A 14,829-nucleotide genomic window follows, 5' to 3' on the forward strand; every position below is an offset into this window, starting at 1 on the left:
AATTTCATAAAGATCGGTTGACTATATCTTATAGCTGACATATAACTGTACGATCGGAAATGGTTTTTGGTAGAAATATCAACTGTCGTATTTTTGAAGATAGAAGCTTGGGACTTTTTTTTAGATTTTTTATTGTAATTAATTGGTTTTATTATGATGTGATCATAAGGATCGTCCAACTATATCCGATGTTTGCGATATATATCCGGTTTTAGCTGCAAGGGTATATCAACTTCGGCTCCGCCCGAAGTTAGCTTTGCTTTCTTGTTTTTTCATTAATTTTCCTTATCGGCACTGAGTGAGTGGCGGCAATTTTTGGGCGTTTATTTTTGTTACTTATTAATTGTTCTTTCAGAAAATCTGGTTCTGTTTGAAGTTTTTGGGCCGTAGCCCACGCGAGAGGTGGAGTATTTACGGAGAGTAGCCACTTTAGGTGTGCTACTCTTTTTTTTTACTTTTTTCGCAACTCCTCCGCGATTGCCCATTGCTTTCACTCTACTCCCTCAGATTTTGTTTTGTCGATTTATTTTGAATTTTCCAGTTTATCCAGTTTTTTTTGGATTATATGTATCCTCCGGGTATATCCTTGTTGGTATATCCTTTTAATCCCTCGATGTCCTTCCATCGCTGTCACGGTCGCCATGTCATAGGATAACTCCAGGGTTTGAGTTTTGTTAGGTTTTTATTTAGAAGGAGCATCTGAGGTGCCGCTCCAACGATCAAAATGTCTCTGTTCTTTTACAATATTTTTTAAGTCTAAGTAAGGCTAAGTCTCGTAGCTGCGCTGCTCGCAGGCGACGGCAGAGAGATGGCTACGTACTTATGTATAAAGGAGTATAATAATATACGTTGTTATGCGCTCTCAAGTGAAGGCGCGAGGGGTATGCATATGCTGACCGTTTGTTACGATTATGCTGACACTAGCACATTCTGTGTGCGGGCTAAGCCATTACGATCGGTTCATATTTCGGCCACTTAGGGTTTATGACCGGGACTTCGGATTATGTAAACACTGCAACAAAGTGTTACAGTGCTCACCCTTTAAGTACTCTCAGTACAGTGGGTATTCAATATATGTGCATACTAAACTTTATATTGGCTTTTCAACTTTTCAACTTTTTATGGGCTTTTCAAATGTTCGTTGGGCGCCGAGGTTGTCCGCAGACCTTGCACTATGACAATGCGACGAATACAGGGTGACAATAAATAACCCGGACAAACATTTTTGATCATAACTTTTTAAGGAACTGTCCGTCCCGAACTCATGCTTTGAGCTTACCTGTTGATAGGCGGGCTGCTTATTGCCCCACAAACACCGCTGACCCGGACCAGAAGAGTCTAACGTGTCCTGAGCCGCCACAGCAGTGACTCACAGGAAGGGTTGTCGCAAAGCTCGCCGGCGCGGACGGATGGGTCAGCAGTCTCTTCAAGAGGTGTATTAAATCTTATATTTTTAACATAACTAACGGCCATATTGACTGATACAGAGTTATTGACGACCCTTAAAATCGATTGCTGTGTATGGAGGTCGTTGCGTCGCAGTTATTGGTCTGTACAATGTCAGAATTTTGTGGACTTTTCCATGCTTCGGTATCGTTAAGATGATGGATTTCTTCTACTTTTTTGGGAAATAGCCAAGATTAATGATCCCATAAAATAGTTTACGCAGACGACTCCTATAGCGCATTTTGGAAGTTCGATCCACATTTTTGGCGTTAGTAGGTTATCACCGGAAGCCTTTTTTGGTTTTAGCCCTCTTATGACTTTTTAGATTTCGTTCGGCCGGAATGAAGGTGCAGTTGAATGAGGGGTAGCCTCTGGCTGAATTACTGACAGATGGAATGAATTCGAAGAAGGGCTTGGCTAGAAGACACTTTGGAAATGTGTAGCGAATGTTCAGCTCTGTCTGTGTCGCTAAGAGCCCAGCAACCCGAAGAGTTACTTATCTGGGTGGTCGTTTCAATTGGGGCGCTAAGATTTAGGTGGGCCCTCCACAGGGGATACTTTTCGTTTGTTGGCGAAAGGTTCGGAAAGTATATCAACTGTGCATTTTTTTCCTGTTGGTGAAGAGCTGGTGACCTACTGTTTTGCCAATCTCTTTTCTCACACGAGCTGTTCGATTTTCTGATTCGATTTTCTGATCTCTTTGCTCTCACACTGGTTTGATTTAAACGTTTCAAACTTTCATCGTTCCAAAGATGTTACGTTCTAAAAATATAATTCTCTTTTTCCCTCTCTCATCTGCCAGCCGTTTGTCGTGGAACCCGCTTTCAAATGTTTTCATTTTCATGCCGTAAAACCCGCACTAATAGAGATTTTTACAGCGAGTTCCACTACGAATTGAGACGATGTTAAGATGATTTTAAAACTTTGTATTTTTATACCCTTGCAGAGGGTACTATAATTTTGGTCAAAAGTGTGCAACGCAGTGAAGGAGACATCTCCGACCCTATAAAGTATATATATTCTTGATCAGGATCACCTCCTGAGTTGATATGAGCATATCCGTCTGTTTGTCTGTTTCTACGCGAACTAGTCTCTCAGTTTTAAAGCTATCGTCTTGAAACTTTGCACACACCCTTCTTTCCTCTGCACGCAGTATATAAGTCGGAACGGTATAACTTTGGTTTTTTTAAAGTTAGAGAGTTCAAATTTTACACGAAAGCTATTTTTGGCATTACGACATGCCAAATTTCATAAGGATCGGTCGACTATATCCTATAGCTGCCATATAACTGAACGATCGAAAATGACCCAACTTTTTTTGAAGATTTTTTCTTCAAAAAAAAATGTTTTTGAAGATAGAAAGCTAAAACTTAGTACAGATTCTATTTTTGGTCAGCTGATCCAACCTACCAAATTTAATTAGGATCGGCCGACTATATCCTATAGCTGCCATATAACTGAACGATCGGAAATGGTACTTGGTAGAAATATCAACTTTCGTATTTTTGAAGATAGAAGTTTGGGACTTTTTTTAGATTTTTTATTTTAGTTAATTAGTTTTATTATGATGTAATCATAAGGATCGGCCAACTATAAACGATGTTTGCGATATATATCCGGTTTTAACTGCAAGGGTATATCAACTTCGGCTCCGCCCGAAGTTAGTTTTCCTTTCTGGTTCTTGATTAGATTAGAAGGAAAACACATTAAAACACATTTGAAAAGACATTAAAGCAGGGGTGGGCAAACCCATGGCTCCTCGGCTCCTAGGCTCCCCCCGTTATTCGTAATTTTTGGCGCCAGCAAATCGGGCCAGACGATCGAGTCGCGCGGTCAGTGAGCCGTGAAGATTTACAAAAACAATGCTACACAAATTCCGAGGCACGTAGCGGTCCCGACCCCGCGGTCCCGAGTTTGCAACAACAATTATTAAGGGTCCGTTTGCGCACAACGCGACGAAAACCATCGCGAGGGTGGTGGTTGTTGTTGTAATTTGTTGTTTGGCCGAGCTGCGGCTCCGACCGTTAGATTTCGTGCCCACCACTGCATTAAAGGAATAAAAATATAATATACCATAAATAGATTTAAAATTAAAAAAAAATGGATGTCCCGAGTCTGGTTTGAACTCGATTTACTCTGCAAATCAGCCAAGCACTCTACCACTCGGCTATCCCTCATTCGTTGTCGCTCTTTCAATTTCTTAAACTTAACTTGTTGCACTGTGGAACCCGCTCGTTCCGCCATAGAAAATGTTTCTTTGTATGAGATGTCCCATCTATGTACTTTATAATCTTTGGTCAGACGTATGTATGCAAATGGCTTGCAAGTGGGTCAGTAGTGGTCCCGCTCAGCCACCAAAGCCGCCCATCGCCCACCTAAGGCGGTTGCTGTGATGACGTCAATGAAATCGGAGCGCTTCGCGATTGTAATCAGTGTCGCAGCGGATGACATCTCGGCTGATATTTTTGTGTATTTTTGGTTTTATTGCTGATTGTAATGAAATGGAAAATAACAGGAAAGCACTTTTGTTATCGGCGGTAAGGAACAATTTTTTTATCATCCCCCTAAATGTTAAGAGCGGGATTTAATAACAAATTAAATTATACTTTTCCGAAATGGCTGCAGTAATGATAAAAGGGCCCTGACGACAACTGATCTATAGTCAGCAATGCGTAAAGAAAACGTAATTCAACCAATTTGAGTCGTCAAACAGCCACCCCTAGAGCCGCGCGTGATAGAAGAGGACGAAGATCAGGCGAACAAATCGAGGAAGATAATGAAAATGCGAGATGACGAGAAAGCACGAGATGAACGTAATCCACGAAGATAACAGCAACGAAAAGAAACGCGCAGATTCAGAGCTAAAAAAAAAGAATTGACCAACAAAGGCAACAAATTAATCGAGCATTTACATTAGGGCAATTTCCTCGACTAGCATTCCAGTACGAACCTGATGTTAAATATTCTGCTCATTTCAAAGTGATTATTGGTACTTTGGAAAAAGAATGGCCTTGGCCATTGAAGACAGAACAGTGTGTAACATAAAATAACAATCGTCAGAACAATAAAGTTCTAAAACAATGTTAAATAATTATTTTGGATGAATGCACATTGGCACGTAAACATTCGCTTGAGGCATTGGATAGGACATTAAAGGATATAAAAAACAATGATAAACTATTTGGCCGCACTTTGTTTCTTTTTTCAAGTGATTTCAGCTGATTAAATTAATGCTTGCTTAAAATCATCGCGACTGTGGTGTAATGTTGAAAAAGAACAACCGACGAAGAATATGCACGTTCAAATGCTTCGGGATCTATTCGCCGAAACTTTCTCTAAACAACTGTTAGATATTGGCGATGGGAAAGTTTCTGTATCATGGAAAAAATACTGGAAAAAATGTAATTACCAAAATAGATGCAAAAATAAACTAGCCCTTCTAGAAAACATAAATGAAAATAGATGAAAAAATAAACTAGCCCTTCTAGAAAACAAAAAGGGGCAAAGCAACGTTTGCAGCGGTTCCTAGTTAAAGATAATTAAAAACAAGAAGGAAAAGCTAACTTCGGGCGAAGCCCGATATACCCTTGCAGTTAAAACCGTATATATATCGCAAACATCGGATATAGTTGACCGATCCTTATGAGAATTTTATAATATAACCCATTTTATTGTAATAAAAAATCTAAAAAAAGACCCAAACGTCTATCTTCAAAAATACCAAAGTTGGTATTTCTACCAAAAACCATTTCCGATCGTTCAGATCATGGCAGCTAAAAGATTTAGTCGACCGATCGTTATGAAATTTGGTAGGTCGGATTATCTGACCAAAAATAGAATCTGTACGAAGTTCCATCTTTAAAAACACGAAAGTTCGGTTATTTCTAGGGATGTCGGAAATATATCAAAATATCAATATATCGATATTTTTTCTCTTAAAAAAATATTATTATCGGAATATTTTTTGGGCAAAAATAGTCGATAATAATATTTTTGAGTTGGTATTTCCGATATTTTATGTTTGGTCACTCTTAAGCCAGAAATTGGCATTAAGTTATCTTATCACGCCTGGAAGTACGGTTCCATCTGAACGGTTGGCTTCTGCCATTAAATGTATTGTCTGTGACTCCCGTAGTCGATGACAGACCAGCATATAACCGAAAGAGTTTTTTTTTAAATCATTGAAGAAAGATTTGTTTTGTAATTAAGAGTAATTAGGAGCATTAAATAAGATAATTAGGTAATTAGCATTATTTAGTACATATTCCATAAATTAATTAAGTTTTAAAAAACTTTTTTTTTTATATTAAGTTTTTTTATAATTAAATTTGAATACAATGTCCTTAATAATTTTGTTATTATACCCTTGCAGAGGGTATTATAATTTTGTCCAAAAGTGTGCAACGCAGTGAAGGAGACATCACCGACCCTATAAAGTATATATATTCATGATCAGGATCACCTCCTGAGTTGATATGAGCATGTCCGTCTGTCCGTCTGTCCGTCTGTCTGTCTGTCTGTTTCTACGCGAACTAGTCTCTCAGTTTTAAAGCTATCGTCTTGAAACTTTGCACACACCTTTCTTTCCTTTGCACGCAGTATATAAGTCGGAACGACCGGGATCGGCCGACTATATCCTATAGCTGCCATATAACTGATTGATCGGAAATGGTAGAACTTTGGTGTTTTTAGAGTTAGAGAGTTCAAATTTGACATGAGTGCTATTTTTGGCAAAACATTACGACATGCCAAATTTCATAAGGATCGGCCGACTATATCCTATAGCTGCCATATAACTGAACGATCGGAAATGACTCAACTTTCGTGTTTTTGAAGATAGAAAGCTGGAACTTGGTACAGATTCTATTCTATATTCCGGTTTTAACTGCAAGGGTATATCAACTTCGGCTCCGCCCGAAGTTAGCTTTCCTTTCTTGTTTTTTATTTCAAATAACGTAAATAAAAGTTGCTTGAGAGTGGGTATAAATATTTGTTGTTTTTTAAATTCACTTTTTATACCCTTGCAGAGGGTATTATAATTTTGTCCAAAAGTGTGCAACGCAGTGAAGGAGACATCTCCGACCCTATAAAGTATATATATTCTTGATCAGGATCACCTCCTGAGTTGATATGAGCATGTCCGTCTGTCCGTCTGTCCGTCTGTCTGTCTGTCTGTTTCTACGCGAACTAGTCTCTCAGTTTTAAAGCTATCGTCTTGAAACTTTGCACACACCCTTTTTTCCTTTGCACGCAGTATATAAGTCGGAACGACCGGGATCGGCCGACTATATCCTATAGCTGCCATATAACTGATTGATCGGAAATGGTATAACTTTGGTGTTTTTAGAGTTAGAGAGTTCAAATTTGACATGAGTGCTATTTTTGGCAAAACATTACGACATGCCAAATTTCATAAGGATCGGCCGACTATATCTTATAGCCATATAACTGAACGATCGGAAATGACCCAACTTTCGTTTTTTTGAAGATAGAAAGCTGAAATTTAATACAGATTCTATTTTTGGTCAGTTGATCCAACGTACCAAATTTCATAAGGATCGGCCGACTATATCCTATAGCTGCCATATAACTGAACGATCGGAAATGACCCAACTTTCGTGTTTTTGAAGATAGAAAGCTGGAACTTGGTACAGATTAAATTTTGATCCATCCTACCAAATTTCATAAGGATCGGCCAACTATATCCGATGTTTGCGATATATATCCGGTTTTAGCTGCAAGGGTATATAAACTTCGGCTCCGCCCGAAGTTAGCTTTCCTTTCTTGTTAAATAAAAAATAGCTCTTATTTGCAGTTCATGGCGGATGAAAACACATATTAAAACCTTTTTTTAAATTTACAAATAACCTTTTTTCAATTTTAGCTGACCATAAAAAATATCAAAAATACTCGATATATCGATTTTTTTATGTAATATTTCTTAATATTATCGATTGATATTTTTTTCACTGCAAATATCATCAATACGATATTTTTTTAAAAACCAACAACCCTAGTTATTTCCGATCGTTCAGTTATATGGCAGCTATAGGATAAAGTCGCCTTATCACGACCGTTCCGACTTATATACTGCGTGCAAGGGTCGATAGCTTTAAAACTAAGAGACTAGTTCGCGTAGAAACAGACAGACAGACAGACATGCTCATATCAACTCAGGAGGTGATCCGGATCAAGAAAATACATATTTTATAGAGTCGGAGATGTCTTCTTCACTGCGTGGCACTTTTTTAAACAAAATTGTAAGGCTTTAAAAAGAGTATCGAAGTCCTAAGCAGGATTTGAACCTTGGAAAAAAGTACAGAGTGCTACTACTTTATGCATTAGGCTACCACACTGACTCGATCGGTACTTAACAGAAGTATTTTTTGTTCTACTACCACATCGGCACATTGTAAACAGAAACATTGAGAAATTGAAATTTGGAAGCCAAAACATTTTTACGCCGTGGTACGTGGAGCCACACATAGATACAAAGGTACACATTTTTTCACGAATCGTATTCATGTGCGTTCTCCCCTCACCAACAAGCTCGACGAAAAAAGTTAAGCATTTTGGGCCCTGATGGTACGTGGTACGTGAAGTCTATGTATTGTATAATCTTTGCTGGAACTCATTAGGGTTTGCATATGAAGAGTAGCCCAACTCAATCACCCATAGCTACAGAATCTCATTGGTGTGAGTCTTAAAGATTCGATTGTTAGACCTACATATATATGCGTCCGTAGACAAGAAATGAGACACCTAGGGCGGCAGAACAATGCATTTTTGATAACTTCCAGCTCAATCAGGAATAATGTCCATGTCAATTTTTGTTGTTCAGAGTTTAAGCTCAAAACACTATAGCTCCAAACACACTAAGTCAACTCTTCTCTCTCTTCCTCTTAAGCGAACGGTCGTTTTTTTTTTTGTGCGAATTTTTTGAGAAACTTCAGTTTTGACTTAAACCGTATCGCTTCGCGTGTGCTGCGGCATATTTGGAAGCGAATTAATAATTTGTTTAAATTTAATTCCAAGCATAGCTCAGCTCGCCTTCTCCCCGTCTTATCTCTATTTCTGCATTTTTCCTTTGCACTCTCCGAAAGCTCCCGCTTCGGCTTCCTATTTGGCACAGTGGTTCGAGGTATAGTGTTTTTTAACTTTTTAAATATTTATTTTCTTATTGTTATTTAATAATATGGAATTTAGACTGGTCTGCTCTATGAAGTCTTGTAACAAGACAATCTCCTCATCCCAGCCTACCATCCATTGCTGGCTATGTGAAAACGTCGTACACGCCAAGTGTGCCGGGTTCACTGCCTCACTTTCGGATGCCATTTCCCGTAGGTCTGGTTTACATTAATGTTGTGAAAATTGTCGTGCTGTACAAGACGAAATGAGGTTGTTCACGAGACCGACAAAGAATGGATTTAAAAAGTTGATCCCTGGTTTTCGTAAAATCAATGACCAGCTCTGTGCGCTTGACACTCAGTTTAGCGGCCTTCAGCTGCTAGCTAAGTCCCCTAAGCGTAAAAAATCCGCTGTTTGAGATCCACCCTTAGTGCTAGAACTAAGAACAATTCACCGTCAGTGTCACCCAAAAGGGTATTCCACAGTCCGGACCACCATCACCAACTGATGCTGCAGTTCTCGTACCTGCGACACAAAACCCCTTACAGGATTCCTCCATCGAAACATATATTTGTTTCTCGGCTTGCCCCTGATACTTCAGAGATTTATATCTCGGCTTATATCAAAACCAAACTAAAGCCGATATAAAGGTGGAGGACATAGCGAAATTTAAAAATAATTATGTAAGTCGCACGTCTTTTTTTAGGATTCGTGTGCCTGCGCTGATGTTCGAGACGATTTGTTCACCCAGTTTTTGGCCAGAGAACATTTTTGTCCAAGAACATGAGTCTAGTTCCATGAAAAAAAAACGTTTTAAATCCAGTGGGAGTGAAACTTCCCCACATTAGAACCACCGACCAACCTTTCACCTCTTCTTCGACCACTAACCCAAAAAAACTATGGGCTATGTAGCAAACTCCCCAAACTGTATTCTGATAGTTCTTTCTTTGCATCCAGGCACGTATCCAGGGCGGGTCCCGTATTTCTTACGCTCTCTTACGCTCATCGTTCGTTCATCTTACGCTCATTTTCTCATAGAATACTTTCTGTTTCTCAGTCGCTGAAAGGAGCGCGACGAAGAAGGTTGGTCTGCGCTTGGATTGTTCTTTGTATGTATGCGTGTCACACATTCACATACACGGGGGCATGTGTGCGTGCGATTTCGTTTCGAAGCCAGCGCACAAAATTTCGATTTTTCAAGCTGTCAGGCTGTGTTATTTGGTGAAATGACGAAAAAATATTATATGTTATGGTACATTTTTTAATATTTCAGCATACATTTTAAATTTATTTAGGAACGAGATTAGGTGTTAGCAGTAAAGTGTTTTTTATATATGTACATATTTCTAGGAATCATTAAAAACAATGTAGTGAGAACGGAGCAGGGTATCTTTCAGTCGACATCACTTTAAACGCCGATGGCTTTTCAGTTTTTGTTGTTCTGCATGAGAATTGTGTTTGCATACCCTAGAAAAAAATTGATGAACTGGAAGAATTAGGTCCATAGTTTCAAGACGAAATGCCATTGCCCGCAGTTCAAGCTGAGTACAAGTTATGGTGTACCAAAATTTCATCAATTGACCCATCAACCGAAATTTTGAGACTGTTGGAGTGTTTTGATGGACCATTTTTACGCGGGATAAATCTTCTTCTCAAGGTCATGGCTACTCTTCCAGTCACAACGGCTAGCGTCGAAAATACGTTTTCAACAATGAAGAGGATAAAAACTCTACCTCGTAGTGTGATGGGGCACGACAGACTAAGTGCACTCGCGATGATGTCAATTCACTGGGATACTGTTGTTGATCCGGAGGAAGTTCTCGACTGTTTAGCGAAGAAAATCAAGGAAGTTGCTCATTTAAGGTGTATGTTCTGAAGGAAAATACATACTGTATTTTGCAATTGTCAGATATTTTATGTGAAACATAAATAATGCTTCAATTTTTTTTTAACATTATAATAACTGTTAATTGTAACCTTATACTTTGTACTGTACCTTTTTTTTGCACAATAAATAATAAAAGATCAAACGTCACGGACTGATTAAAGATTGATGTGTGATTTGCCTTTTTCTGAATTTATTTTTATTTAAGTCCACATTTTTTATTGATTTTGGTCCTTTAACTCCCAGACTTATGTTAGACTTATGTTTTGTATCTGATCCTGATGGTACCGCGCCCTCCAGAGCTTTTCCCCTTTCAATCCCAGAGGATCCATATCACCCCACGCTGGAGGTCTCAATCGAAACCATTCCTGCAATCGATCAGATGTTTCCATGCGTGGCAAATAAGATTCCCTGCTTCCGTAAAGCTGATTTTGATTGGTCTGATATTCTGGCATGCACTGATCTTAACGTCACCTTAGAAAAATTAAACTGTATTTTAAATACATTTTTTACTCCTGTGTGCCATGGAAATATCCGTCCGCTTCAACAAATCCTCCTTGGTTTACAAGGTGCCTCACTAACCTAAAAAATACTAAAAATAAGCTCTTACTTAAATATAAAAAAAACCTGCAGTAGTATTGATTTCTCAAGATATTTACTAGCTCGGTCGAATTTTACCGTGCATAACGCAGAATGTTACAGGAAATGTTCGCCGCTGCCGGATACAATTTACTCAGGATCCGAAGCAGTTTTATAATTTTGTAAACACAAAGCGTAAACATGTATCTTTTCCACCTCTGCCACCTCATCTCTTTAACTCCTCCTAGCTTAATAAATTACAAATAGCTTATATACTACCAAAGATTATAAAGTACATAGATGGGACATCAGGGCCCAAAACGGTCAACTTTTTGCGTCGAGCTTGTTGGTGAGGGGGGAACGCACATACATACGATTCTATTTTTAGAACTCCATGTATCCGTCAACAAAAATGTGAACCTATGTGTGTATGTGTGACTGCTCGCACGACGGAGTAAAAATGTTTTGGCTTCCAAATTTCAATTTCAATTTCTCGTTTCTGTTTTTGATGCGCCGATGTGGTAGTTGGTAGAACAAATAGTATTTTTGATCGCCGCAGATCGAGACAGGATGGTAGCGTAATGCATAGAGTAGTTACTCTATGAATAATTTTTCTGTGTTCAAATTCTCCTAAGGACTTTGAACTTTTTCGTTCTTTTATATTTATTTTTTTTTTATTTTTCCTTAATTTTAATGTTTTTCTTTAATTTTACAATTGTAAAATTGTTTAATTCTTCATTATGTCCGGCTATTAAAATTTCAAGGGAGTCCTTCCGGCATTTTGTCATCCGACCCGTCCGTCACTTATTTTTACTTTAATTGTTATAGAATAAAATTAAAAATAATAATAAAAACGTAAAAATTAAAAGTAAAAAAAAAAATAATAAAAAAATAAAAGTAAATATGTATAAAAAGAATCATAAAACTTTATCAAAATCGAAACAACCACCCGCTAATGAAGTCGAACCCAGGACCCCATGAATAAGGACCGCGCACTATCCATCTATGCTACCCTCGTAGTTGATTTTATGATACTTAAAATTGGTCTTAAAGAAGGCGCTAGAATCCATACCAAAAACAGAGCTGACGAGTAAGGGTAGTAAAAGATATTTCTGATCTCTTTACTCTTACATTGGTTCGATTACATCGTTTCAAACTTTCATCGTTCCAAAGATGTTACGATCTAAAAATAGAATTCTCTCTCTCCCTATCTCATCTGCCAGGCGTTTGTCGTGGAACCCGCTCTCAAATGTTTTCATTATTCAGCGGGTTCCACGACGGAAAAAATGAAAACATTTGAGAGCGGGTTCCACGACGCGGCCTGCCAAAATGCCGTAGAACCCGCACTTATAGACATTTTTACAGCGGGTTCCACTACGAACTGAGACGATGTTAAGGTGATTTTACAATTTTGTATTTTTTTTATTGGATTATAAATTTAGGAAAACACATTAAAATAATAAAACAATAATATAAATAGATTTAAAATTTAAAAAAAATGGATGTCCCGGGCCTGGTTTGAACTCATTTTACTTTGCACACCAGCCAAGCACTCTACCACTCGGCTATTCCTCACTCGTTGTCTCGCGAAAAATTTCTCAAACTTAACTTGTCGCGCAATGGAACCCGCTCGTTCCAGCGGGTTCCACTGCTGGAACCCGCCATAGAAAATTTTTCTTTGTATGAGATGTCCCATCTATGTACTGTATAATCTTTGATACTACTACTATGTAGCTTATTTGTATATATAAATACAAATATATACTAATTAATCGTTTCTCGAGCGCCCGTCGTTCGTCTGGGCCTCTAAGTTTTATGATAAACACAGGAATGCTAGCTGATGCTCTAATTTATGCACAAGCCATTACCAAAATTCCGAAAGACCGCGAAATAAAAAAAAAAACTCAGTAAAAGAAAAGCATCAAACCATGCAGTTCTTTGACATTCCTAGGAGTGAGCCAACGCAATGGTCGCAATCAAATGCATAATGATGGCTTAAGAAAGCCCTAGCTTGTTCATAATATTTTTAATGTTATTTGAATGTAAGATATTTTGGGCGTGGCATGCACGTTAATACCCAATAATACCGCCAAACCAATTTTTTTCAAAATATGTTTAAATATATTTGTTAATAATGAAATATATTTATAAATATTTACAGTCATGGTATGACTACAAGCTGCGATGGGAACCAAAGGAATATGGTGGAGTCCACATGCTGCACGTTCCTTCTGATCATATTTGGAGACCAGATATAGTTCTTTACAACAAGTAAGTAGTTACAAAAAGGAAAAAACATTGTTTATTTAGTTATTTCCCATTCTTACTGAAAAGGTAGAATTTTAAGGGTATATGTGTTATGTAAAAAATAAATGGATTAGAAAAATATTTGTATTTATTGTTTTTTTAAGAAGAACAATAAAACAATTTAACATTGAAATTATGTTATAAGATTAACAGCAGTATCAACAAAATTAAACTGCATTTATTTCTGTTGTCAATCACAAATGCACGCTATTTTTCTATATATCGCCAAACTACTCCAAATTTATTTTTTTCAAATGTTTTTAGTATCAACCCATTGTATATGAGTCGATACGTCTGGAATTCGACAATTTTGAGTTGTCAATTTCATGCAACAGTTGAATTTGCCTCTATTTCAGAGTGAAAAACCTGTGATAACATTTTTTTTAAATCTAACTTTTGTGAAACAGGCTGTATTAAGAAAATTTTGTTAATTTTTTTTGCCGATCTTTTTTGTGTGAAACAGAATATACATTTTAATACAATATTAACTTACAAACAAAGCCTTATATACATAGATAAGCCCTTTCGTAAAGATAATGAAGACTACAAAACTATTTCCCTTTATTTAAAGAGAACGATCACGACCGCCGAACTTCCCATATTCAGCATAAGCAACTCATGTGCCTTTACTGAGGAAAAAGGGAGGGATTAGAACGGGGTGAAGTGTGCAGTTTCGCGACTCGATGGCCCGCGAAGTGATGTAGTATGACGAAGTAGTATGACCGTCGAGTACTTGATCTGGTTCATAATGGTATTTATGTCGTTAGGCTGAGATGATCGTCAACGGTTCGAAAATTGCTGAGATTCGTATTTTATGCGTTAAAAGTGACGATGTCAGCTTCTCCCTTATCTGCAGTATTCTTTAAGGTACTGTCCAACTGGTGTGTGCGTGTGGGAAATTGCGTATTCTATCAAATAAGCTAATGGTTACCATTACAAAAGTCGATACGTGACAGTTCTCCCACCGTCGCTGGCAATAGGGTATTCCTAATTCCTTCTTTAATGGCTGTTTTAATTTTGACAAACTGTGCAGTTTAAAAACAAAGAAGGACGGCTACAGTCGAGTTTCATGACTATATTATACCCGGTTCTCATCTTTTCTACCCACACTTTAACTAAGCCTTTAAGTTTTCACTTTAACGGCATGGATTTTCAGCAACAAATTTTTGTTGCACACTAATACCACCTACCCCAACTACCACAAGTAGGAAAGAAAAATAAAAAGTATATAACTCCTCTAAAAATTTTCCGATTTGGCTGAATTCATTTAGCCATTGGAACAGTTTGGCATCAAAACATTCCCCAAAAACATAAACGAAGCGGAGCTAAATCGAGATTTCCTATTTGGTGGTGGGAGTGGGCGTGGTAAAATTTTACGCCAACTTGATCTGTGCGAATACCAAACGAGTCCAATTTCCAAATTACATAGTTCTATCTCTTAAAGTCTTCGAGACCCATCCGTTTTAAATTTTAGCCCCTTTGGG

At 37.9% G+C, this 14,829-nt stretch overlaps 1 protein-coding gene across 9 annotated transcripts in view; it reads left to right on the top strand.

The window, feature by feature from the left end:
* Positions 1-14,829, top strand: part of nAChRalpha4 (nicotinic acetylcholine receptor alpha4) — a 270,245-nt gene that overhangs the window by 89,152 nt on the left and 166,264 nt on the right. For all 9 annotated transcript variants that reach the window (XM_070279509.1, XM_070279508.1, XM_070279511.1 and 6 more), the window contains one exon: positions 13,200-13,309. In XM_070279509.1, coding sequence (XP_070135610.1) covers positions 13,200-13,309 — 110 coding nt within the window. Of the gene's footprint in view, positions 1-13,199; positions 13,310-14,829 lie in introns of those variants that run through there.

This window comes from Drosophila bipectinata, chromosome 3L (genome assembly GCF_030179905.1).
Source record: "Drosophila bipectinata strain 14024-0381.07 chromosome 3L, DbipHiC1v2, whole genome shotgun sequence".
NCBI classification, from domain to species: Eukaryota; Metazoa; Arthropoda; class Insecta; order Diptera; family Drosophilidae; genus Drosophila; species Drosophila bipectinata.